Below are 24,494 nucleotides of genomic sequence, written 5' to 3' on the forward strand. Positions count from 1 at the left end.
GACCTGAGACTATGGGAAAAGCCATTGAATTGTAAGAACCAAAAGCAGAACAAACACAAGCATAGGCTGTGTGGTTCGTGGTATCATGGATTGGATCCTGGAACAGAAAAACCGGTGAAATCGGAACCAGGTCTGGAGTTTAGTTAATGGTAACGTTTCTGGGTCGGGTTCTCCATTGTGCCAACTTAGCGCAGGAACGTACGATGTTAGCCAACACGCACATGGAGTGTGGGGTGTGTGGGAACTCCCCTATGTCCCTCCTGCCGCTTTTCTGTAGGTCTAAAATTATCCCACAAATAAAACTTGGGCTTAAAAATCATGTTAGGAAAGAAAAAAGAATTCCCATCCTTGCATTATGGTGGCCTGTCTTCCGTTCTTCCTGCCAGCTCTGGAGGCGAGCTCCCCCCGCCCCTGTGCATCTCAGCCCGAAAATCACACTAGGTGGGCACCACTCCCCCGCCCCCACCGGAGTAATTTCATAAGTGATACGGCTGCAGTCTCTGTCACGAGCGTTTTTCTGGTGGCTGAGTGTGCGGTTCAGTGTACTGGTGCACAGTAATGTACTCCGTGTTCCCCTGTTGTTGGCCTTTTGGGCTGCTTCCAGTTTTTATTTTTGTAAGTAATGTTCTAACCAACATTTTAATAAATGCAGCTCCTTTGGCTTTCCCACTGAATTATTTCTTTAGGATACGTTTTCAGGAGGCAGGGTTCCCAGAGTCCACAGGTATGAAAATCATTTTTAGAAAGGTCTGAGTTATCAGCTGGTCTTCTCTGAGCGGGTTAGCACCAGGTCTGGGAGACAGTCAGTGTTTATTTCATAAATGTCATGGAGTTCCTGTCCTCCCCAGCATCACTGGCTAACACCCTGGTTCTGGGGAGCCCCCTACTCAGCCCCACGGGCTGTTTTTCTCTGGGTCCGTTTGGGGTTTAATGGTTACCCAGCTTTCAGGGCTCTCCTTTGTGGGAGCAGAATGAGAAATACCCGAGTGCCTGTTTCGGGGCCAAAGGTCTCCTGCTGAATGCCACCTTCCACGCTCATTCCTTTTCCCGCTGGCCAACCTGGACCTGCGCCTTCGTGGCCAGCAGGGAAGGGAGGGCGTGTGGGGAGAGAGCGCTCGCCAGTGGGACGGTCTTTTGAATCTTGCCGGTCTCCTTTTGTCTTTCCGTTTAAAAAATTATGGTAAAATACAGTGACATAAAATTGCTCATTTTCCCCATTTTCAAGCGTATGACTCAGTGGTGTTAAAGCACAGTCACAGTGTTGGGCAACCACTATCCCTATCTAGTTCCAGAACATTTCCGTTCACCTCCAAAGGAAACCCCATCCCACAAGCAGGCTGCAGAGTTCCTTTCAGGTCTAGAACTCGGCTCAGTTTAGTTGAGTGAGCCGGGGGCCAAGGCTGATCTCGGGAAATAGAATTCTGCGGTGTGAAGTTTCACTGGGGACTGTTGGTTGTTATCCATTTGTCCGAATGCTCAAAGACCTTGAAGCAAAAAGGGGGAATTGCGTGGCTTTCTAAACTGGGAAGCGCACAGTTTCCGGACTTTAGGTGTGGCTGGATCCAGGGTTCCAGCAGTAGCTTCCTCTCATTTCTCTTTTCTCTGGGTCTGGTTTCAGTGGCCTCCGTACAGCTGCAACAGTCCAGGCTGTGGTGGTTCTTCTGGGTATTGATCAGGGGGAAGAGGGAGCCCTTAGTGTCTGTCATTCCCTTAAAAGGACCCTGATTGGTTCAACTTAGGTCACATGCACATCCCATGGGCAGGGAGGCGGGTCTTCATGATTGGCAGCTCAGGCATGTTCCCAGGTGTGAGAGGGATGCTGGTAGATGGAAAGGGAAAGTCACCCATGTGCACTAGGGTGGGGGAACTGCAGGTGCAGTGAGACATTTTTGACCTTTACCTTTTGCCTTTGTCATTTCTGCATTTAAAAGGGTTTATTTATTGGGGCAGCTGGGTGACTCAGTGGGTTAAGCCTCTGCCTTCAGCTCAGGTCATGATCTTAGGGTCCTGGGATCTAGCCCCGAATGGGGCTCTCTGCTCAGCAGGGAGCCTGCTTCCTCCTCTCTCTCTCTGCCTGCCTCTCTGCCTACTTTTGATCTCTGTCAAATAAATAAAATCTTTTTAATAAATAAATAAATAAAAGGTTTTAATATCCGAAGCTATCACAATAGCTCATGTGTATGCTACAGTTGCAAATGTACCCATTTGTTACAAAGGGTCAATTACACCGCACACTGGTGTCTTTCCACAGTCATTAAAATAGTGCTGAGCCTGGTGCACCTGCCAGTTTCCCCTCTGTTTCATAGGGACTCAGAGCAGATGTTCTCTAAGGGACCTTCCAGATGGGCCAGTCTGGATTCTGTGGACTGTGGCCCACAGCACTTCTCCACCTGCCTCTTACCATGATTTCCACGTGAAGAAGAAGTGGGTTGACTGTCAGATTGCCAATAACCCCCCGGGTTTTATTGTAATGAAGCAATAGACCCACACCCTGGTACCTTGCATGAAATGGAGTCGATAGAAATGGACGTAAGAGACACTGGAATCCGAAAAGGCCAGTCTTCATGCCCCCACTGCCTGGCCATGGCCAAGTCACTCTCCCTTCCTGGGCTGTAATTTCCTTATCTATGAAATGAAGAGTTGAGTGGGTTGACTTGCTTTGTTATGTTCCGTTTTGACACACTCGGAAACGTTTTCATTTAAAAAATGTGGTGCTTTTGTCTAGGGCGATGTTCCTTTAAAGGAGCCTCAGCTTACTTTGTCAGTGGGGGGGGGGGGGCAGCTCTTTGAGCAACTGGTGTGCACACCAGCGGCAGCACCTGCTGGCCATCTTGGGTGTGTTCTTCCCTTCTCTGGGCCTCAGTCCTCTGAAGTCCAGAACTGGGGTAACGCAGTTTCTGCCTCTCACAGTTGAGCAAATAGGGGGAGGTGCTTAGAACCACATCGGTAAGGACCTGGATGTGGTAGCTACTATTATTCCCAGCTTCCCCTTTTTCTTTTTTTGCTTTTTTAAGTTTTATTTATTTGACAGAGAGCGAGAACACAAGCAGGGGGTGCAGCAGAGCTGGGGGAAACAGACTCCCCGCTGAGCAGGGAGCCCGATGCGGGGCTCGATCCTAGGACCCTGAGATCACAACCTGAGCTGAAGGCAGTTGCTTAACCATCTGAGCCACCCAAGAGCCCCCTGGCTTCCCCTTTTCGACAAGACCTTGAGGCCTGGCTCTCCATCTTCATTGTGCATTATTTCCTTAGGAGATGATAAGTCTGTGGTCGAGCCACGTGGCCTCACTGGCCTGCACATGGCTTGGACTGGAGTCCCCACTGTCAGCACCCCCAGAGGTCCCGGCCTTGCTCACCCTGGTCGCTGCTGATGTCAGCAGGTTCATCCCTCCCCCGGGCCTGCTGTCAGGTACATTAGCAGATGGGGAAACTGAGGCCTGGGGCATTGCTAGGACTTGCCCCAAAGCCCGGGCTCACAAGCAGCAGATCCAGCCCAGTGCCCAGAGGAATTCAAAGTCAGAAGCTTTGACCGTGGGTGTCTAGGCTGTGCTCTGTGCCAGGCTGAGAAACTGAGATGGGTCCATGTCCAGGGGAAAGCAAGACAATCAAGATGGGCTTCCGGGCAAGGCGGGCTGGACAGTGGTGACACCCGGACCGGGGTCTGTTGCAGAGGGAGGGGGGCTCGGCCGGATGGACAGCATGCCTGGCTGCCCCACCCTGCCTGTCGCCTGCCGCACAGAAGGGCCCGGCTGGTGCTGGGGACAGAACACACGGGCCATTGTTCCGGCGCCTATGCGGGATTACGGGGACAATGCAGGCCCCACTGCTAGGGCCCTGCTGTCTGGACTGGCCCAGGCTGTCTTGATTTAGAGCAGACTCCATCCGTGATGCATCGTGCTGGCCTTGCAGAATGGCTTTATTCATGTGGTCCTTCTATTTATTTTTTAACACCCTGTGAAGGCTCACGGGGTGGGGAGACCAGAGGGTCCGTCTCTGCTTTCGACCTTGGGGAAGGAGAGCAGCCATGTTGCCCCCAACAAGCAGCGGGGACAGGAAGGATGGACGTTTCAGCGACAGTGTGGAACTAATGGCTTAATGGGAATTCCCACGGCTTCTAAACCCCAGGACTGGGGTCGGCGTAAATGCTAGACCTCTCACCCCACAGGGCTGAGACCAGACGGAGCTAACAGTCCAGCCAGAAGGCCACGTCTGTGTACCACTGTGCTAATAATGCACATAACAGTAGTTTTATTGTGCCCCCGCCATGTGCTTGGCATTTAGGACGTTCCCCTATTAAAATCATTAATTTTTTGCAACAAGGCCGGTTCTACCCTTATCCCCATTTTATAGATGAGGGGCCTGGGTCCCAGGGAAGCCAGGTCACTTGCTCAGGGTCCCAGTGCTTGGGCATGGCGGAGCCCTGCTTGGCGCCCAGACCACCTAGTCCCAGAGCCCCAACATGGTCACCTGTCCCTGCGGCCCATTTCCAGAGTCCTCAGCACCAAGAAAATGTTCTGAGGTCACATGCGGTTTGGAAACCCTACCTCTTTCGATTCACATGGCCCATTAAAGGCTCTGGAGAAGTTGTGTGGGAAATAAACCTCTTAGATTTATTTTTAAACTTACTCCATCCTTTTGATGGAAGGGCCTTTAAAATAAAAACTGGAGATGGCATATCACTGCTAGGCACTTGATTTAAAGAAGAAAAAGATGCTGCTGTGTCAAATGGAAAAGATCAGGGGCTTAAGGGGGCGTGAGGCCCAAGTTGATCTCCTGGCCCTGTCAGCCCTTCGCTTCGGGACCTCAGGCAAGTAGCTTTATCTTTTGAATCTGTGAAAGAGCTGTCGTGAAGAGGAGAGTGTTAATTCCCATGGCACCGTTGGAAGAAATACAAGGGGTGGAGAAAGGGTTTCTCTGTTTGGGTGACTGGTGAACTTCTGTTCATCCTTCAGAACTTTCCCTCTTGGTGAAGGTTTCCATTCTCCTACCAGCCCCCTTCGGAATCGGCCGCTCCTTCTGTGTTTCTCCTATGATCCCATGAATGATAGATTTCCATGAATTATAAGTAAATGACCCTAGAAGATAATCTCGAGGGCAGGGACCATGGCTGCTTCCAGAGCCCCCTTGTGCCTAGAGGAGTACGAAAACAGGTGCTAAAAAGTGGAGAAACGAATCTGTTCACAGAGGCCTCAGACTGCCTTACTTTTTGCATATTCCTAGGACAGAAGAAGAACATTCCTAAATGTTCAACATCCGGTCTTGGGATTATATTAAATTGTGGAAACTGGTTACACACAGGGAGGGATTTGGGGGTGGACTGGGATTTCCAAACACTGTGCTTCTGTTCCTGTAGCAAGCCGAGGTGCGAGCCGCCTTGGTTGGCCGGGAGAACGCACACTCGTCCGCGTCATGAGATTTCTGGGGCTACTGCCCTCCCTTGAAAGTGCTTGCTGCTGCCCAGCACTCTGGGGACCCGGTACTCTGGGGACTGGCTGTGGCTGCTTTGAGGCTCTCCAGAGGGTGTGAGCTGTTTGTTTTCACCAGGAATGTGGGTGCTTCTTCAAGCTCGTGGTTTATGGAAAGGCCCTTTATTCTCCAAACCAGAAAGGGCCTTCTGTGCTCATGCATTTCACCTGTGCCTGGGCTCAGGCAAAGGGGCTTTTTGTGGCTTGTGTCCTGTGTTTAAGACACAGAGGACCTGATCAGAAATACAAAGCCCCAGGCAGCCTGCGAAGGGCTGTGTGGGTATCGGGGTGGGGTGGGGTGCTGTCATTACACCCACTACTCAGATGTGAAGGCTGAGGCTTGGATGCGTGTGTCCTTGAGCCAAGGCAGAAGCAGCTGGTGGATGATCAGAGCCCACTTTCCTTGTGGGGAGCCCTGGGACCCAGTCTGTGCTCCTGCTCCCAGAAAGTTACGGTTCTTCGGGGAGAGAGGAGGATGGCCCATGCTCTGAGCCTGGAGCAGAAATGGCAGCCGCTTGCACAAGCCAAGAGCACTACCCAGCGGGCTGGGGCCTGGGTACCCCCTCGCTAATCTCCAGATGGGTCCCAGCCCTCAGCCAGCCAGTGGTGGCAGGGCCCCGCCTGGTCACCCGCCAGCAGCCGGCCTCCTGACACAGTCACCGGCATACGGTTTGGTTTCCCTGCCGCAGGGACCTAGCTAGAGCGCAGTCAGGTCTTCCCCAAAGGAGCCCCGAGCACCGAGTCCAGTCTCCTCCTCTTCGTGGGGGACACACGTGTCCCCCACGATCTTGCTGGGCTGGAGCTGCCTGTGCTCTTCGCAGCTTGTGTCCCTCAGATTTGTCCTGTTTCTCGTCCCTTCCATGGGCCACTCCTCACTTTTGTACTTCTCTTGCCAGTATCTGTCCCTGGGTACGCTGCCTTGGAGAGTCCCTTCTGGAACCAGCCCCAGGCCGCCTGTTTCCTCCCCCAGGGCGCTGTGTTTTTTTAAAAAATGGTTCAGACGAAATGAAGAAATGAAATGGTGACGAGCCACAGTCCCCCACCTCCCATAGCGATTTCATGAATGTGTTTTTGGTTTTCATAATTTTAATGTCTGAATACTGTTCTGTTCAGGGAGTGTGGTAGGTGGGTGTGCCCGCTCCTAGTAATGACCTTGGCACGGGCCTCATGGTGGGGGCCACACCCAGCCCACCACTCAGCAGGCGTGACCTCTTGTCCGCCACTTCACTTCCCTGAACTTGAGCTCCCTCTGAAAATTTGGGATGATAATATCTAACTCATGGGATTGTAGAAGTTCAATAAAATATGGCATCAAATTCCTGCTGTATATGAAGTGTTCGATGCGGATACTATCTACTTACTCAGGTTTTGTTGAAATGGGAAGACAATCTGGTGTTTGCTGACAATGAACATCTGTGAGTATATATTATAATAATCTGTTGAATTATTTCCCGGAAAAATTCCCCAAAGTGGGTGTGGCCGAGAAGAAAGGCTAGCACAGTTTTGACCAGGCGGAAATGGAAAACATAAGCCTGGGTTTAATTGTGCTTGTCCGTTGATCAATAGCGGGGGCTGTGGGTTAAGAAGGCTTCTGATGCTGAGTGTGGACCCGTGCGAAAAGCGCCATCATTGATGATGGCGTCCGCTGTGGGTGCGGGAGGACCACAGCGTGCTTCCCACATTCCTGCCATTTCCGATCTCGATGTGGCCATAGTCAGACATCAGCAGATGGGCATCGGGGCTTCTCACTGGTCCAGATGCAGCCAAAATTCCCAGTGCCCCCGTGAAATGTGACTGAATGCCTCTCCCTTGTCCTCTGTTTTCTCCCTAGCGAAGTAGGGTCATGTCATTTGTGAACTGCACGGGTGACGCAGGGGCCTTTGTTCCCGAATCTGCCAAACGCGAGACCGTGCCATTTTGCTGTTTGTTTTTTCCCCTTTTCTAGGATGACTCATGCCTGTTACAAGAACCTGTTCTTTTTGAGTAAATTATACCTTGCTAGAAGAATTTTAAAAACCTGGGCCTTTGAAGTGCCTTAGAATGGTCGTAGGAGGGCAGATGTGGGGGGCGCAGGAGGGGTTGGCCGCTGAACGCCCGGCGGGTTTGATCCTGTGCATTTTCATCTGGTCCTTGTTCCTTGGAAGTTTCCTTTCTCCCACCACAACGCAGGCAGGGGGCACTGACAGCTTTCCTTCAGCACACTGAGCTCTTTGGCCTATAATTAATCTTCACCCACTTGGGGAAAAGATACATTGTTGAGGTCAGCATGTGTCTCGTCTACCCCCTGCCCCAGCACACAAGTGGGGGAGGAGAGATTCTGTTCCCCGCATTTCAGTGCAGGGGTTAGGGATGGGCCTGAAGCTAGCACGCATCTCCCTGTTGAAAGCCAGTCTCCGATCCCACAGTTGACTTTCCTGTGCCAGTTTTCCCCGCTGCACTCAGACTCTGGCATCCACTGTAGAATTTGGTCCCATGTTGCCTGGTGGCTTAGAGTCGAAGTCCTGGACGGCTGGTGGGAAAGCGCCAGGACCGCCTGTTGTCTTGCTCTCTTCTTTCATGGAGCGAGAGACCAGGGCCCAGAACCATTAACTGCTTCCCGTGGGACATTTCTAGAGGCCCATCTGGTTCTCTTCTTCTGCTCTCAGACTCTCCGAGAGCCCTCAGCACCATTGTATCTCTTTGGATACAATGATACCGAAAAAACTTCCCTCACCCAAGTTTGTAGAAGTGTGCATTGCCGTCATCACAAACTTACGTGTCCAAAACTCCACATCAGTTTGTCTTCCCGGACCTTTCTCTACACTCACATTCTCTGCATAGGTTAGTCATAGTGTTCCGGGGAGCAGACCCGACACTTCTACCCCAGTGGCTGGAGGTGCCCAGCTCTTGGGTTGCAGCGGGATTTGCTGTCTTCTCTCTGCAAGGGCGAGGAGGTGTCCTTGTCTCTGCTTTGGTTATTTTGAGGAATGGCCTGGACTTTCCTTCATTAAAATAAATGGTGGGGATGAAGAAAGCATTGTGGGTGAGAGAAGAGGAACCAGCCACTCCCTGTCCCTTCACTCTTGAGCATTTCAGGAAACTTTCCATGTCAGATTCCCCTGATAGCCTTGTCCTTCTTGGGAACCCTCCTCGAGTGTCCAGGCCTTATGCACAGCCCTCAGATCCTCCCGACAGCCTCAGGATGTAGGTCTTGTCCTCATTTGCACACGGGGAGACTGGGGCGGGGGGGCGGGGGGTAGAGTATGGGGGTGGGGGGGGTGTTGGAGGGAAGGGTGGGAAGTCCCAGGGAGGTTCTTGGGGAGGGCCAACTGCTGGAGGTGCAAGTGGACAACTGTTCCTGTTTGTGTTTGCACCAAACCCCAAGCCCACGCCCAGCACATTTCAGGACAAAAGCTGGGGTTTAAACCCAGGCCGCTGGGAGCCATTTCAAAGGGACATGGCTTAGGGGCTCCTGAGTGACTCAGTTAGTTCAGTGCCCAACTCTTGATCTTAGCTCAGATATTGATCTCAGGGTTGTGAGTTCAAGCCCCACATTGGGCTCCACACTGGGTGTGGAGCCTACTTTAAAAAAAAAAAAAAAGTTAGAAAAAAAGTGAAATGGTTTAAAACCAAGGGGAGGCAAGTATTTAAGCACTTTTTATTTTTTTATTTTTTTTACAGATTTTATTTATTTATTTGACAGACAGAGATCACACATAAGCAGAGAGCCAGGCAGAGAGAGAGTAAGGGAAGCAGGCTCCCCGTTGAGCAGAGAGCCCAATGTGGGGCTCGATTCCAAGACCCTGGGATCACGACCTGAGCCGAAAGCAGAAGCATTAACCCACTGAGCCACCCAGGTGCCCCTTTAAGCACTTTTTAAACCGGCCTTGCAGATAGATGCTGGACTATGTACAGAGCCTGGTTCTAACCTGTCCTTGTCTGGAGTCCCCTTCCTGGGAACAGAGCACCAGAAGCATCCACCAGAAGCAGTGTCTGTTAGACCTTTGAAATACGAACACTATGCACTTGAGAAACATCCCAGGGACAAATGTGTCCTGAGCTGGGTTATTGCATGTCTCGAGGCCATCCTGGAGTCAGGTTTAGATGGGTGGGCCTCACAAGGCCTCTTTCTGGAAGCTGTGAGCCAGGGACAAAGTGTTCCTAGATATGACAGAGAAGAGCATTCTGGACCCACAGGTGACTGTGCCTCCAGACAGTCCCCTCTTTCTTTGAAGCCTTTGACATGTGGCTTTGGTGGCCTTGAGGGTATGACAGGCTGTGGTGGGAGGTACAGGCAGTCTGGAGCAGAGGGAGAGAGAGGACAAGGCAGACCAGGCTGGAACCTGCCCCCCAACCCCCTGCACCGGGGCCCCTGCCATGAGGCCACTGTGGGCCCCGGGAAGGATTGCTTCCCCTCTCGGCTTTTTAATCAAATGAGGGGGTGAATGTCAGAGTTTAAGGTTTGTTTTTTTTTAAATTCTGGATCAAGACGGTGAACATTTCCCGGCCTCCCAAAAAATCCCCCTCCTCCACTCCTATCAGCTGAGCTGTTTTATGACTCTTGATTCTCCTTGACGGAGCACATTATTCTTTCAGACTCTTTCCTGTTCACTCTAGACCCGCCCGTGATCAGCCACACGTGGCCGCTGAGCACTGGGGTCTGGCCTGCTTGCCTTGCTCTGTGCCATGTGTATAAAATGTGCACAGGGTTTCGAAAAGTTCCTGCATAGAAAAGAGCATGGAAGGTCCCAGTAATGATTTAGTCTATTGGTTCCATGTTAAAATGGCAGTATTTTGGATCTGTAAAGTTTAGCTAAGAATCCTATGAAAATTGGTATCGCCGGGCTCTTTTTTCCCTTTTTTGCTAGAAAATGAAACATTCCCTGTTTGTTAGCACTGCTTCAGAGTCAGGACTCCTGCGGCTGTCGGCATCACCTGTGTCTGCCCTGTAGGCGTTTGGTGACACGGGGAGGGGTGCTAGGGACAGTGGCTGAGGCTAAAGGTGTGAGCAAAGGGGACGGTGGCTGTGCTTTGCTCAGATGTGCTTTCTGTGGTCCTCTGCTATGGGCTAGCCTTATGTAGGCTCCTTCCCATCCAGTGTGTTGTTCCCAGATTGAGGGTCTAGCTGCCTACAGGGCTGGTTTTGCTGTTTCTGCCTCTTTTTGAAAGGTCACAGTGAAGCTCACTCCCTGGGGGCACTGGTGTCCACTGTGCCAAGTGGAAGGCCCCTTCTGAGGACTGCTGGAAGGAACTGCGGTGGGGAAGGGAGAGGCCGATGGGAGTTGAGTTTTAGGCTGACTCAGACCTTCTGGGGAATTTCTGTAGCGTCCACACCCTGAGGGGAAGTGTCAGTGCACCTTTGAAGCCTCTGGGGGTATTGAGCATCCTGTGGGGGGTGGGCTGTGAGGCTTGGTGGGGCCCCCTCTACATGGCTCCACCCCCTCCCATTCCTTTGGCCCCTGGAAGGCAGTTGCTTCTCCCCATCCAGAGAGCAGGTGAAGTTGCCTCTCTGTGTTTTTTGGGGGTTTTTTTGTTTGTTTGTTTTTGGGTTTTTTTTGCTATAGTCATTTTTGCCTCACCTTCTGGTTTTTAAATCATGTCTGCAGTATGTAGTATAGAGTTTTGGGGGTGGTGTTTTTTGGTAGTCTGATACATAGCTATTTTGCAGGGGTAATTTTGCTCATTTATGTTTATTGTTATGTTACATTTTTACTAGACTCTCTCATTCCGGATTGCTCCTTATTTTGGCTGTGATTTATTTTCCATATGCTTCTGGATTTAAGTTGGACTCTGCATAGCTCCATGTACAATTTCCCTGTAGATTTCTTAGTGCCTTATCAAACCTCTTGTTAATCTCAATCTTGTTAATCTCAATCTCCTTTTTTTTTTTTTTTTTTATTTTTTTATAATATGGAACGCTTCACGAATTTGCGTGTCATCCTTGCGCAGGGGCCATGCTAATCTTCTCTGTATCGTTCCAATTTTAGTATATGTGCTGCCGAAGCGAGCACTAATCTCAATCTCCTAATGGCTAACAGGCGTGAACAGGAGTGCTCATTTTTCTTTAGTCGCCATATATAGATAGCACACAGCAGGGGAACTTTGCACTTCCTGCTAGAGGCATCTTGAGCTGTTGGCTTCCTCCTCTTCTTCTCTCTGCCTCCCCGCCACCCCGCCCCCGCTCCCTGGCACTGGGGCTCAGGTTGAGAAACGTGTCAGTTCTCGGTTCCCCTTCCTGGCCCACACGTCCAGCTTGTGTGCAGTCCCTGTGCTGAAGACAGACACTGATGCTTGGCGGCACAGGATGGTGGGATGGGTAGAGAGGGTCAGAGGGTTGTTTGGTCATTCTGGGCTAGTTACACAATCTCTTCAAGCCCAACCCCTTGGGTCTTATCTTAGAAAGAAAGAAAGCAAGCTAATATACCGAGGGAGGATTAAGTGAGATGTGTGAGGCTGCACCTGGCACATACAGGTTGCTTGATAAATATTAACCTTCCCCTCCCCCTCCCTGTTAGTATCTTAATGGCTTGGCGTGGCAAACAGTTTGTCTTTATACTGTGAAACTTGACCTTGAGTGTTCTCTTGGTTTACTCATTCTTGGAGGTTTGGTGACTTTTTTTTTTTTTGTAGTCTTTTTTTTTTTTTTTTAAATTCAAGTGACATTCAGAGAACATAAAGTTAACCATTTAAAATTCTACAATTCACTGGCATTTAGTACACTCACAGTGTTGTGCAACCACCATCCCTCTCTAGTTCCCAAACATTTTCATCCCCCCAGCAGAAACCCCATCCCGATTAGCACTCACCGCCCCCCATTTCCCCTCAAACCACAGATCTACTTCCTGTCTCCGTGGATTTGCCTTTTCTGGACATTTTTTATAAACAGAATCGTACAGTATCCGTGGTCTTTCATGTCTGGCTCAAATGTTTTGATCATCCAGGATATTGTGTATCAGCACCTCATTCCTTTTTACGGAAGAGTAATACTCCATAACCCGGACAGACTATAGAGCTTTTCTGTCCACAGACATCTGGGTGGTTTCCACATTTTGGCTGTTAGGAATAATGCTGCTGCGAATATTCGTGGACAAGTGTCTGTGGGGATGTGTGCTTTCTTTCCTTTGTGTAGTTCTCTAGGGATCGAGTTCCTGGATCATATTAAAGGGTTTTAAGAATTAAGTTTGCTGGGGCGCCTGGGTGGCTCAGATGGTTGAGTGGCTGCCTTTGGCTCTGGTCACTATCCTGGGATCCTGGGATCGAGCCTTGCATCGGGCTCCCTGCTCGGCGGGAAGTCTGCTTCTCCCCCTCTCTCCCCCAACTGTCCCCCCTGCTTGTGCTCTGTCACTCTCTCTGTCAAATAAATAAATAAATAAATAAAATATTTTTTAAAAATAAAATAAAAAAAAAAGAATTAAGTTTGCCAATGTGTGACCCTGCCTGGTACCCATCGGCACTTAAGTAGTGGTGGTCATTGTTTATGCTATTTTCTTGTGGATTTTTTTTGGGGGGGGGTGATATTCTGACCTTCTGATTTGTTACTCATATTTTGGCAAATTTCTTTGTATTCTCTTCTTTCACCGTCCTGAAATTTCCCATGTTTGCTGAAGTCTTGGGGATCCATGTAGCAAAATAACTGTTGATTCTTCGTGGCTCGGTGTTCTCAGATAAGCCACATTACCTGTCACGCGTCTTCATGCCACAGAGATTTACATCACGTGGGCCAGGCTCACGGGGATTTGTGGCTGAAGTCTGTGCACTCCAACTCCAAGGGCGGACAGTGGCTGGTCCTGTTCAGCTCATCAGTGGCTGATGTGACTGCAGCCCACCATGGCGCGCATGTTCACACCATGGAAATGGGCACAAGTTACCGTTCAGGACCCGTCCCGGGCCCCCCACCCCCGGCCGCCATACCGTCTCTCTACACTGTATCCCGACTTCATCCACTTCCTGATCTCCAGTCACGACTTCTTCCTCTCTTGCCAAACCATGCTGCCGCCAAATTTTTATTTTGATCATTTCTTAGTAGTCTAGGCTCCAGGACTTTGTGGTGTGTTCTCTGAGCAACACTTTCATCCTGTCCCTTCTTCACGGGAACTCTGTGTTTTATTTTGTTCTTACAGAATTTTGCTAAAGAGTTTGTGATCAGCGATCGGAAGGAGCTGGAGGAAGACTTCATTAAGAGCGAGCTCAAGAAGGCGGGGGGCGCCAATTACGACGCGCAGACGGAGTAACCCCCGCCCTCGCCCTGCCCCTTGCAATGTCACCCGCCTGCTCCCCGGGGGAGGGGACCGCGGCCTCAGCCACCAGCCCGCCAGCCCACCAGCCCACCAGGGACAGGAGACGCTGTGAGAGGCAACACGCGCCCCCCTGTCTGCAGCCCACCGCCCCTTCCCCGCTCCCCTCCTGAGTGCCCCCCCCACGCCTTATCTCCCGAAGCTCATGGAACATCTTTCTTTCATCTCCCTTTCCTTTTCCCCCGCTTTTGCTTGTTCTAAGGAAAAAATCATTTTGATGCCGAGGCCACGCACCTCAGCAGAGCGGAAGCTTCTCCTGCGGTGAACCCTTTTCCTGGCTTCTCCCGCCACCAGCCTGCATCGCCTGGGGGGGGCCAGGCCGCCATCTGGTGTCCCTTTGCACCCACCTGCTCTGGGGAGGAGGCCACCGTGCCCGTCGGGGGGTCACCTTGACCCACACACACGTCTATCCCATGTATCAGGCTCAGGCCACCCCCTCCACCCCTGAGCGTGCTCCGGGGCCCCTCACCCACTCCCCCATTCAGGGTTGCCTAAGCTGGGGATCCGTCCGACGGGGACGGTGCTCGGCAGTGAGACGCTCAGGCCCGACTTCGACCGAACAGAAGCGAGAAAATTTGCCTTAACAGTTGCCCAGCCGTGGCATGGGCCTGCAGTCTGCAGCGGCTCCTTCCTACCCTTAGGGTTGAAGTCTTATCGTGGCACAGAGTGGGGACACAGGTCCAAGTCCAACGGGGACAAGGAGTCCTTCTGGTTTCCCTTCAGAGGCTCCCCCAGGGAGAGGACGCCTGGGAGGGAGGCCGGGGTGCGCGGCAGGAGTTCGGGTAGAACTGGGGGCTGATGCCTCACTTTCGGGGAGGCTCTCTGTGCTGGAGGGGTGGGCGGCTGCCACCGAGCCGCCGGTGGAGCAGGTCCCCGCCCTCGTGGCGCCAGAAGGTCAGCGGCGTTCATCCCGGGTGGGCAGCGCACGTTCAAAAGGATTTTTTTTTTCCCCAAGGAAGATGAGATTGGCTTGGTCCTTCGTGCGCACGGTTCATGGGTTCATGTTATTCCTTTTCTTCTTTTCCTTGCTCGTTTCATTTGGGGGTAGCAAATCTGTGCTGTACTGGGCTCGGGAAGAGCATCTGTCCTCAAACAGTTGACAGAAATAAATGTTTTTTTTGTTTGTTTTTCAAAAAACAGGCTTGTCTGGTTTGTCTGGGAAAAGCGGAGTTTTTGACGGGACAGAGGGAGGCCGTCATCGTATTCCGATCTAACAGGCGTTGGTGGAGCCACTGGGGGCAAGTTCCATCCATATTCAGTCCCTTATTTCATTTTTAGCAACAGCCTGAAGAAACGGGGGCCATTTGTGTCCCTGTTTTATGGAAACTGAGGCTCAGGGAGACGGAGCATGTGCGCCACCTGAGGCCGCCTGGCTAGCAGGTGCAGAGCTGGGATTCGAACCCAGGTCTCCCTTGTCCTCTGGCAGGGTCAGGGCAGAACCCAAAATCAGAGTGGGAAGGAGCCCTCCAGCCCACCCCCAGCGATGACTGGGTGCTAGTATCTGCCCCCTCTGCTTGTAGCTGTGTGGCTTTAGGCAAGTTAGTTAACCTCTCTGGGCCTCGGGTTCCCTGTCTGCAAATTTAGCAGAAATGTTGACAGCTGGGATGAGTCGCAAGGCAGAAGGGGCAGCCGTGATCAGGAAGGTGTCCCGTAGGGGCTCAGCTCTCCTTACGTCAGGCCCACCACTGGGTCTTGTCAGCTCTGCATGCTCCAGATTTTTCTGACACTTGGAACAGAAGGAGCCAAACTAGGTCTCCGGCTTTGCGGCTCGTGGTGTTAGTTAGCTCTGGTCAGAGAACTCGGGACAATTACAGGTAAGGATAAGCCCCTTCTGGAAGTGAAGTTGGGCACTAGGAGGGAAAATTCTGAAGGTACTGGGCTTGGTCAGAGGCATCAAGGAGGGCTTCCCTGAGGAGGTGACACCACCTGGGAACTGACGGAGAGGAGCAGTGACGCGGGCAATGGGAGTGAGGTTGGGGGGGCGGTCCAGGGGTCTGCGGACAGAGGCTCCATGGGGATGTTTGCTCCTGGCAACCGCAAAGAGGATGAAGCTGGGTTTGTGTGTCAAGGAGCTTGGTTTGAATGTCAAGTGGCAGCTCAGGCCTTCGTGGGGATTTCAGAGGCACCTGATGACATTGGGAGGTCTCTGAGGGCAGAGAGAGGCCCTGCTGGTCCACGTCTCCATCCCTGTAACCAGCGCCCAGTTAGGTATGGGGCACCATCGCCTAGAATTCCCTCCCCCAGCTCCTGTCCCCGCCCAAAGCCTGGGCCGGCCCTGAGCCCTGACCGCTGGTGGAGGAGTTGGGGATGGAGCTCTGGGGACCCAAGTCTCTGCTTACACGTGCTCGGAGTGACCACCTGGTCGTTCAGCAGCTGCTCCACATTACCCAAAATCAAATGGCAGACGACAACCACCATCTTATTTTGCCCTGGATTTGGGGACTCGGGAATTTAGGAAGGGCCCAGCGAGGCGGTTCTCACTGGCAGGGGTCTCGTTTGGTTGAGGTCAGATCCACAGGCTGGACATCCTGGCGGCCGGCAGCAGACATAGGGACTTGTACAGGAGCTCAGTGGGGCATGGATCTGAGCACCCAGCGTGGCCTCCCCCTCCGGCCTGGCGGGGTCGGGGTTGTGGACCTCCACCCCCAGAGCGAGCGTCCCCGAGGACCAGAGGGAGGCTGCATGGCCTTTGAGCCTCAGAAGTCACATGGCAGCATTTCCACGGGACGCTACTGGGGAAGCAGGCATGAGCTCCTCAAGTTCAAGGGCAGGGGACACGGACCTCCCCTTTCAGTGGGAGGAGTGTCAAAGCTTGTGTGACCCCGTTTGTGGCCAGGCATGCTGCCAGGGCTGGGACACCCTCCTCAGGGGCAGAAGTGACCCGAGGTAGGACAAACCGACCGCTGCGCTGGTGTCTCTGCCTTCCGGGGAGCTCGCTGCTCCCGGCTCATTGATCCTTGGGGGAGGCTTCTGTTTCTCCGCCTTACCCCGTGTTCCTCGTGGGTGTCGACTCCCCAGGGGTCTTGGCAGTGTGGAAAGCGTTCCTCCCGCTCTGGAAGCCAGGACCGTGACCATGGTCCTTACTATCTCAGCCGGACTGCTAAGCACCATACTGGGGACCTGAGGCTTGTAGACGGCACGGATCGATTTCTTCTAGCCTGGAGGCCACGGGTCCAAGGTCAGGCCACCAATGTGGTCAGATGAGGGCCCTCCGCTGGTTCTCGAGGTGTCCTCACCGGGAAGGGGTGAGGGAGCTCCATGGGGTCTCCTTTATAAGGATGAATCCCATTCCTGAGAGCTCTACCCTCATGACCCCGTCACCCCCCCCAAAGGTCCCACCTCTTAACACCATCATGCTAGGTGTTGGGGTTCCACCATGTGCCTCTGGGGGACCCACACATTCAGCCCACCCTGTGCCCTCACACATTTCTTGGACAAGTGAGTTGGACCACGCCGACAACTCAGCATGACAACTTTATATTATGACGCTTCTAAGTGGTTCGAGGAGACCGTCCTTGCTCTGGGGAAGGGCTGAGCCCTGAGCAGCTTCCAGTCTGACGCCGAGGCAGTGACAGAGCATCTAGACCCTTCTATCCCTGCTGGTTGGTGCCACAGCCCAGGGTCCCACCATGCTAGCTCTAAGTTTGTCGGAAGAGAACACAAGCGCCTCCTGTGGTGTGTTTTGCTAGAGCAGCGGCCGTGTGGATGGGGCATGGGGGTGGGGAGGGGGGGGACTCCCGTCACCCCTGTGCTCGCTCAGGACTTGGAGAGACAGCCTGGGGGCCTGCCTGACACCCGCTGTGGTTCTCAGCACTCACGAGCTGCCCAGCCCCGAGCAGCCCGGGCGCCTCCAAGACTCCCTTTCTGTGTGAGCCTCAGTTCTTAAGTCATAAAACTAAAAGAAAGACATTTTTAGGACTTACTTCTTCCCAACATTGTGCTTTAATTTCAGGCCCTTCCTTGCCCACCAGAAAAGCTCGCCCCAAATTTAGAAGAGAATTCCCCTCCCTGACTACAGCTGCGTATCAGCCCTTCGCTAAAGGCCCTTAAGAGTGCCTCCTTGCCCTGGGCTCAAGTCTCAGCTTCCCGGGAACAAGGGGCCAGGAGGCCTTGTTGGTGTCTCTGAACAGGACTGTGCACCTCCCTCCTTCGACCCCCGATCTGGTCGTGCTTCTGTCACTCCCTCCCTCTGGACAGTGACCGGTCCCTGCCCGATCTGCTTCTTCTAGAAAGTCCTCCCCACCCCTCTCTCTGTCTTGGGCTGAATGGCGGTCCCCAGAGATACATAAGTGCTTGGGCGTGAGGTCTTTGAGATGTACTCATGTTTAAAGATCTTCAGCCGAGACCATCCAGGATTTAGGACGGGCCCTGAACCAACGGCAGGTGGTCCTTATAAGAGAAAGCAGAGGAAGGCTTGAGACAGGGACACGGAGGAGGAGGCAGGTGAAGACGGACGCAGGGGCCGGAGGAGGGACGCCTGAAGCCATCGCAGCTGCGGGACAGGCAGGCAGTGTCCCCCAGAGCCACCTGCGCCTGGAGCTCAGGCCACGACTTGATTTCAGACCTCTGGCCTCCAGAGCTGTAAGGGAAGACTTCTGTGTTGCCTTAATCACCCCCCAGCTCCCCCGCCCCCCGGCGCCGGTGGTCAGCTGTAGGAGCCCAGGGTACTTGGTACCTCACATCATTAGCTTCTCCCCCTTCCCCAGTAACTGTGACCAGGGCAGGGACCGTGTCCCCTGTGCCTCTCACATGGTAGGCGCTAAGCCAACAATCAGTGCGCAGGGCCCTGGAGCCGGTGGGGCCCCACCCTGCCGTCCAAGCCTACGGGGAACCCCGACTGGCCCCCACTGGGTCAGATGTTCCGTGCGGAGTTAGGCAAAGAGGCGGGGCAGGAGGTGAGTCCTGGCTTCCTCACCTGGTAACTGGCTCCCAACTCTGGCTCTGTCCCCCGGCCACCCCTGGAGGACCATAGCTTATGTGTCTGTCTCCCTAGCTGGGGCAACCGACCAGCTCCCCGACCTCCAGGGGCTTCCACTCACTCCCCTACTGCTACTCCCTTTTAATTGTCCCTGGAGGGGCCTTAAGATACTGCTGCTGCCCAGGCTGCAGTGTGTCTGTCTCAGGGCTGGGGCAGGTGTGGGACCTTGGCTCCCTCTGGTTGGGGCAGGAGGGGCTGGTGGAGAAAATATTGTCAAGGCCAGGAGCGATGCCAGTCCTCCTGTGGAGACCTGCAGGCTGTGAGCCTGGGGAGGGGGCTGGCTGGGACCTGGATCGAGGAGCCCCATCCGTGGTCTGGGGGTACCGCCCTGCAGCTGGGGGATGAGGGAGGAGAGAGGCTCCTTGGAACGGAGAGCCGACTCTGCCGTGCGTTCTTTTGTGGACTCAAGAGAGCTAGGGCAGACCTCAACGCATTCTCAGGCTGGCTGATCCCAGCAGTGCCCGAGTCTGATGTCACAGCCGAGGCCACGCCAAACCATGGTAGTGTGCGTGGGCAACGCCTGATGGGATTCTACCCGTAAATCCCAAAGCATCAAGGTACGGGGGTAAAATGTGCAAAGTCATCAGGCTGTGGAACTACATTTTCAAACAAAATAAGGGAATATATGCATATGGAGACAAGAACCGCGAGCGCCAGGGGGAGGGGTGCTGAGTCCCGGGGCCGGAGGGAGGAGGGAGGTTGAGTCAGACTGAGACTCTACGTGCGTTTCTTTGGTGTCCTTTATTCTTTAAAAGAGCAGAAGACGATGAAAGGCATCTGTGGGGCGCCTGGGTGGCTCAGTGGGTTAAGCCGCTGCTTTCAGCTCAGGTCATGATCTCAGGGTCCTGGGATCTTGGCCCGCATCGGGCTCTCTGCTCAGCAGGGAGTCTGCTTCCTCCTCTCTCTCTCTGCCTGCCTCTCTGCCTACTTGTGATCTCTTTCTGTCAAATAAATAAATAAAATCTTAAAAAAAAAAAAAAAAAGAAAGGCATCTGTGTTATGGGAGAGTAGGGGTATGTTATGTTAGATTATTTTTTCTATTTTCCTGTCTGTTGGGAATACAGACACTGAGACAGATCTGAAAAGAGAGAATTCACAGAGCACGCCCAGCAAGGTAGGCAGGACACGTCGGACCGCTCACCTGGAACAGGTGACTTCAGCTGATGTAGAACTGATGGCACAGTCGGTGGAAGCCAAGGGACGAAGCCAGAAGCCCGTTGGCCGAGGAGCCCAGCAGGCGGATGGCTGTGCAGGGCCGTGAGTTTGGAGTTTGAAGATCCAAACACCGACTGAAAGAGGCTGGTTGCTCTTGGACCCACACTGTTGGTCTGAAAGATCAAGAGAAAGAATGTTGCCAGAGGCTCCTGGCACCCTCCACCAGGCTGACTCCCCCAAATCTGGGGGTGCTTCCTGCTTCCGGCCCTGCCCCATGTCCTGCCCAAAAGGCAGGGGCGTGTCTCTGCAACTGCCCAGCTCTGCCAGCTCCTGGCCCGGTACCTGGCACACAGTCGGAGCCCAGGGAATCCTCAGCCAATGGGTGTCACCTAAAAGGGCTTGTATCTCAGAGGGTGTCCCCAGACAGCCCACGGCAAAATCACGTGGCACATCTGCTAAAATTCAGGTAAAATTCCCACACCCCACTCACCCACCCAGTGGCCCACTACTTGGAGGACTATCTCAGAATCTGTATCTCCAGCAAATGTAGCAAGCGGTTCTTAGCTACTCTCATGAGAAAATCTTTGCTGCTTTGCTGCGGTAGAGCCTGATGATGGTTTTTCCCCATGGTTCATCACGTGCAGGGGCTGGGCCTGCATTAGCAACACCTGGAACGTGGTGAAGGCAAGAAGCCGGGTCCCTGGGCTTCTTCTGACCGGGACGGGGGTGGAGGGGCGGGAAGTCTGTGTCCAGACCTCAAGGCAACACACAAGCATATGTGGAGGAGCACGAATTTTACTCTGGTTTCTCTTCAGATCGCATAAATCTTTCGCCTTTTACTAAAATAGTTTTTTAAAAAATTTACTTATTTGAGAGAGAGAGAGCATGAGAGAGAGAGCATACATGGGGGAGGGGTGGAGGGAGAGGGAGAATCAGACTCCCCGCTGTGCCCGACACAGGACTCGATCCCAGGACCCCAGGATCATGACCTGAACTGAAGGCAGACGCTTCACCGACTGAGCCCCCCAGGCGCCCTGGGGACCACTAATTTTTGACCATAGCCCTACTCTCCTCCCTTTGGCTCAACGAGAAACTCAGCATTTCTGAAGAATTTCTTTTTTTTTTTTTTTTAAGATTTTATTTATTTATTTGACAGACAGAGATCACAAGTAGGCAGAGAGGCAGGCAGAGAGAGAGGAGGAAGCAGGCTCCCCGCGGAGCAGAGAACGGAATGCGGGGCTCGATCCCAGGACCCTGAGATCATGACCTGAGCCGAAGGCAGCGGCTTAACCCACTGAGCCACCCAGGTGCCCCCGAAGAATTTTTGAAATAAGTTGAGAAATTTCCATTTGGTAAGTATTACTTGCCATCATTAATGTATTTAGAGGATGGAGCCTCGGAATACAAAGACCAGAATGATCAGCTCAGCCACCGGCCCGAGGCAGCTGTTTTCACATTTAGGGGTACAGCCTTTCCAACTGTAACCGAGAATACATTTTATTTTAAAAAACTGAGACTATACTCTGTTGATTTTTATTTAAGATTTTATTTATTTATTTGACAGAGACAGACAGCGAGAGACGGAACGCAAGCAGGGGGAGCTGGAGAGGGAGAGGCAGGCTTCCCGCAGAGCAGGGAGCCTGATGTGGGGCTTGACCCTGGGATTATGACCTGAGCTGAAGGTGGATGCCTAATGACCAAGCCCCCCCAGGGGCCCCCGTTGATGTTTCTGGAACCTGCTCTTTCCACCCACTAATACACGGTGAGTGTTTTTTCACATCCGCGAAAACTACCGGAGTCATGGTGTTTGTCTTCTGCTGGACGGTTGTATAATCATTAGAGTTATTTAGAGTTGGAAATGGCAAGCTGGTGAACCACCAGCCAGATTGGCCCTCTGTCACACCGTGGGACTGCGTAGTTTGCCAACACACAACAGCAGGAGCACTGTTCCCTTGAATTTATAGGAGACGGGTGACCCCGGAGCAGTGCACAACCTGCACCACCGTTCTCAGAAGCCCCATCCCAAATTTTGAATAGGCATTCGTGTTTTGAAATGGGAAGATTTCACATCAAAACCCAGTTCTCGACTGCTCTTGACAAATCCAAAAAAGATCTATCACACTGGGGGCCTGTTCTTGCAGGGCTGAGGGGGGCTGGAACGGACATGAATGTCCGTTCGGATCGGGGGAGGCGGGCTTTCCGGGGCCCTGCAGTCCCCCATGCTTGGTTAATCCCCTGCTACCCTGTCACAAAAACTCCTTGATGTTAACAGTCTGATGCGTATAAGCGTCTGTGTTTGCCACCCCAGGAGGCCACTTGTAAATATTTGTTGAATGAACGAAGGGTTCCCTCTTCAGAGCCACAACAGGCTGGAAACAGAAGATGCTTCCTCTCTGTCGTTCAAATAGCCCAGATAGGGAGTTGCTATGGCAACCCTGGGACCATATTGCTTCACCAGTGATCACAGAGTATCCTCCAAGAAGCAGCACCCCCCGCCCACCCCTCCAACCTCGTGGGTAGTCACTTTCAGCTCGGAGAAGTTTCGGAAGGTTCCGGGCGTGGAAACAGGCTTGCTTTCAGAACACAACGTTAACTCAGAAAGGGAGTCCCAGGGATCATTCAGATCTGTGTAGATTCTGGCCCTTCCCCAACAAAGAATTCCTTTTATTGTGTATGGCCCCCTACGTCCCATATTTTGGAACAATTGTCTGCCGAACCAAATATTTAGGAAGCACGGATTTGTTTTCTCATTTAAAAAGACAATCACAGGGTGCCTGGGTTGCTCAGTGGGTTAAGCCGCTGCCTTCGGCTCGGGTCATGATCTCGGGGTCCTGGGATCGGGTCCCGGTCCCGCGTCGGGCTCTCTGCTCAGCAGGGAGCCTGCTTCCTCCTCTCTCTCTCTGCCTGCCTCTCTGCCTACTTGTGATCTCTCTCTGTCAAATAAATAAATAAAATCTTAAAAAAAAAAAAAAAGACAATCACAGATGAACTGTGGGAGCTCCGAGGTCACGTCATCAGTTGAATGTCAGGTGGTTAAATAACTGGGTTCTAATCCTGGCTGCTGTGTGACCTCGGACAAGTTACAGAACCCTTCTGGGCCTCTGATTCATCACCTTTTAAATCATAACACAGTCTCCATCTTGTACGTTTCCTGGGAAGTATCTGATACACAGTGATGCAGGAAACGCTCAGCAGAGAACTTGGCTAATCATGGCAGCCATTCGACCCCGAACGGCCAATACAACTTGGATAATGGATGAGAATCAGGGTATGAGCTCAGCAGGGGTTCATCTGGGCAGCCACACTGAGGCTAAAGCAGAGTGCGTTCCCCAAACTCTCTTGCCTTAGGGTTCTGGTGTGCTGGCTAGATGTACTCGCGTGAGATTTGGAAGGTTCGGGGGAACATGGGAATGGGGTCTCTGTGACCCATTTCCTCTTGGCCAGCAAGGTCTTCGGGATGTGGGTGTCCTGTCTCTAGCTCTGTGGGCGTCTCCAGGCAGGTGCAGGGCCGCGGTGGGGGCTCTCAGCCCTGGGATGCCACTCTGAGGGTGTATCCTTGACTCCATGGTCTCTCTCTCTTTTTAAAAATTTTATTTATTTGACAGAGAAACACAGCGAGAGAGGGAACACAAGCAGAGGGAATGGGAGAGGGAGAACCAGGCTTCCCACAGAGCAGGGAGCCCAACTTGGGGCTCTAACCCAGGACCCCAGGATCATGACCTGAGCCAAAGGCAGCTGCTTAACGACTGAGCCACCCAGGTGCCCCGACGCAATGGTCTCTTGTGTAGCTTTCTGATTGTCAGTCCTCTGGAGTGTGGCAGTTGCCCGGGAAGGTCAGTCCTGTGACATCTGGAGGTCCTGACTGTGGCCGTCGCCTCTGTAAGCATCTAATGCCTTGTCCTAACTTTCTGCCAGAAATACTTAGAATCTTTTCTACTTTCGGCACTGAGCCTGACTCATGCTGCCTCCCTGGGTCCTGACCTATCCCTGCTGGCCTCCCGGGGTGTGTGCCTGCCCTGACCTGCCAAGGCAGCTCGGTCTTGACTCTCAGCCTGACTCTGATCTCCAGCTGCTGCTCACCTCCACTGTAGACAACCCACTTCAGCCCGCTGCCCACCTGCTCAGAGGCGTTAGGTTCCTGCTCCTCAAGAAGAACACTGCACGGGGTGGGAAATTGTTCCCGGTTCTCACCACACTGATTTCTGGAATCTCTCACTTAGCAGTGAGTAAGTTCAAGAGTCACCAAGGGGGAAAAAAAAAAAAAGAGTCACCAAGGGATATTTCAAAGCTAAAAAGAACAGACTGGCTTGAAAAGGGTGCCCAGGTCATCACATCAAAGGGCCTGTGGGGGTGAACCAGTTATCCTTTATGTGCCTTAAAAATGTGCAAATTTGGGGCGCCTGGGTGGCTCAGTGGGTTAAGCCTCTGCCTTCAGCTCAGGTCATGTTCTTGGGGTCCTGGAATTGAGCCCCACATTGGGCTCTCTGCTTGGCAGGGAGCCTGCTTCCCCCTCTCTCTCTGCCTGCCTATCTACTTGTGATCTCTCTCTCTCTCTGTCAAATAAATAAAATCTTTTTTAAAAATGTGCAAATTAAACTAGTGACTATGTCGTGAGCTTTTTCT

At 52.7% G+C, this 24,494-nt stretch overlaps 1 protein-coding gene and 1 non-coding gene across 2 annotated transcripts in view; one reads left to right on the forward strand and one right to left on the reverse strand.

Annotated features, from left to right (window-relative positions):
• The window catches only part of COTL1 (coactosin like F-actin binding protein 1), a 39,554-nt gene extending 24,679 nt beyond the window's left edge, over positions 1–14,875 (forward strand). The window contains exon 4 of the mRNA XM_059152607.1: positions 13,565–14,875. Within this exon, the coding sequence (XP_059008590.1) occupies positions 13,565–13,675 (111 nt within the window). The 3' untranslated portion in view covers positions 13,676–14,875. The remainder of the gene's footprint in view (positions 1–13,564) is intronic.
• Positions 11,349–11,455, reverse strand: LOC131819066 (U6 spliceosomal RNA). The gene has a single exon (XR_009349045.1). It is a non-coding gene; the product is annotated as a U6 spliceosomal RNA (small nuclear RNA).
• Positions 14,876–24,494: the final 9,619 nt, after the last annotated feature.

This window comes from Mustela lutreola, chromosome 16 (assembly GCF_030435805.1).
Source record: "Mustela lutreola isolate mMusLut2 chromosome 16, mMusLut2.pri, whole genome shotgun sequence".
NCBI lineage: Eukaryota > Metazoa > Chordata > Mammalia > Carnivora > Mustelidae > Mustela > Mustela lutreola.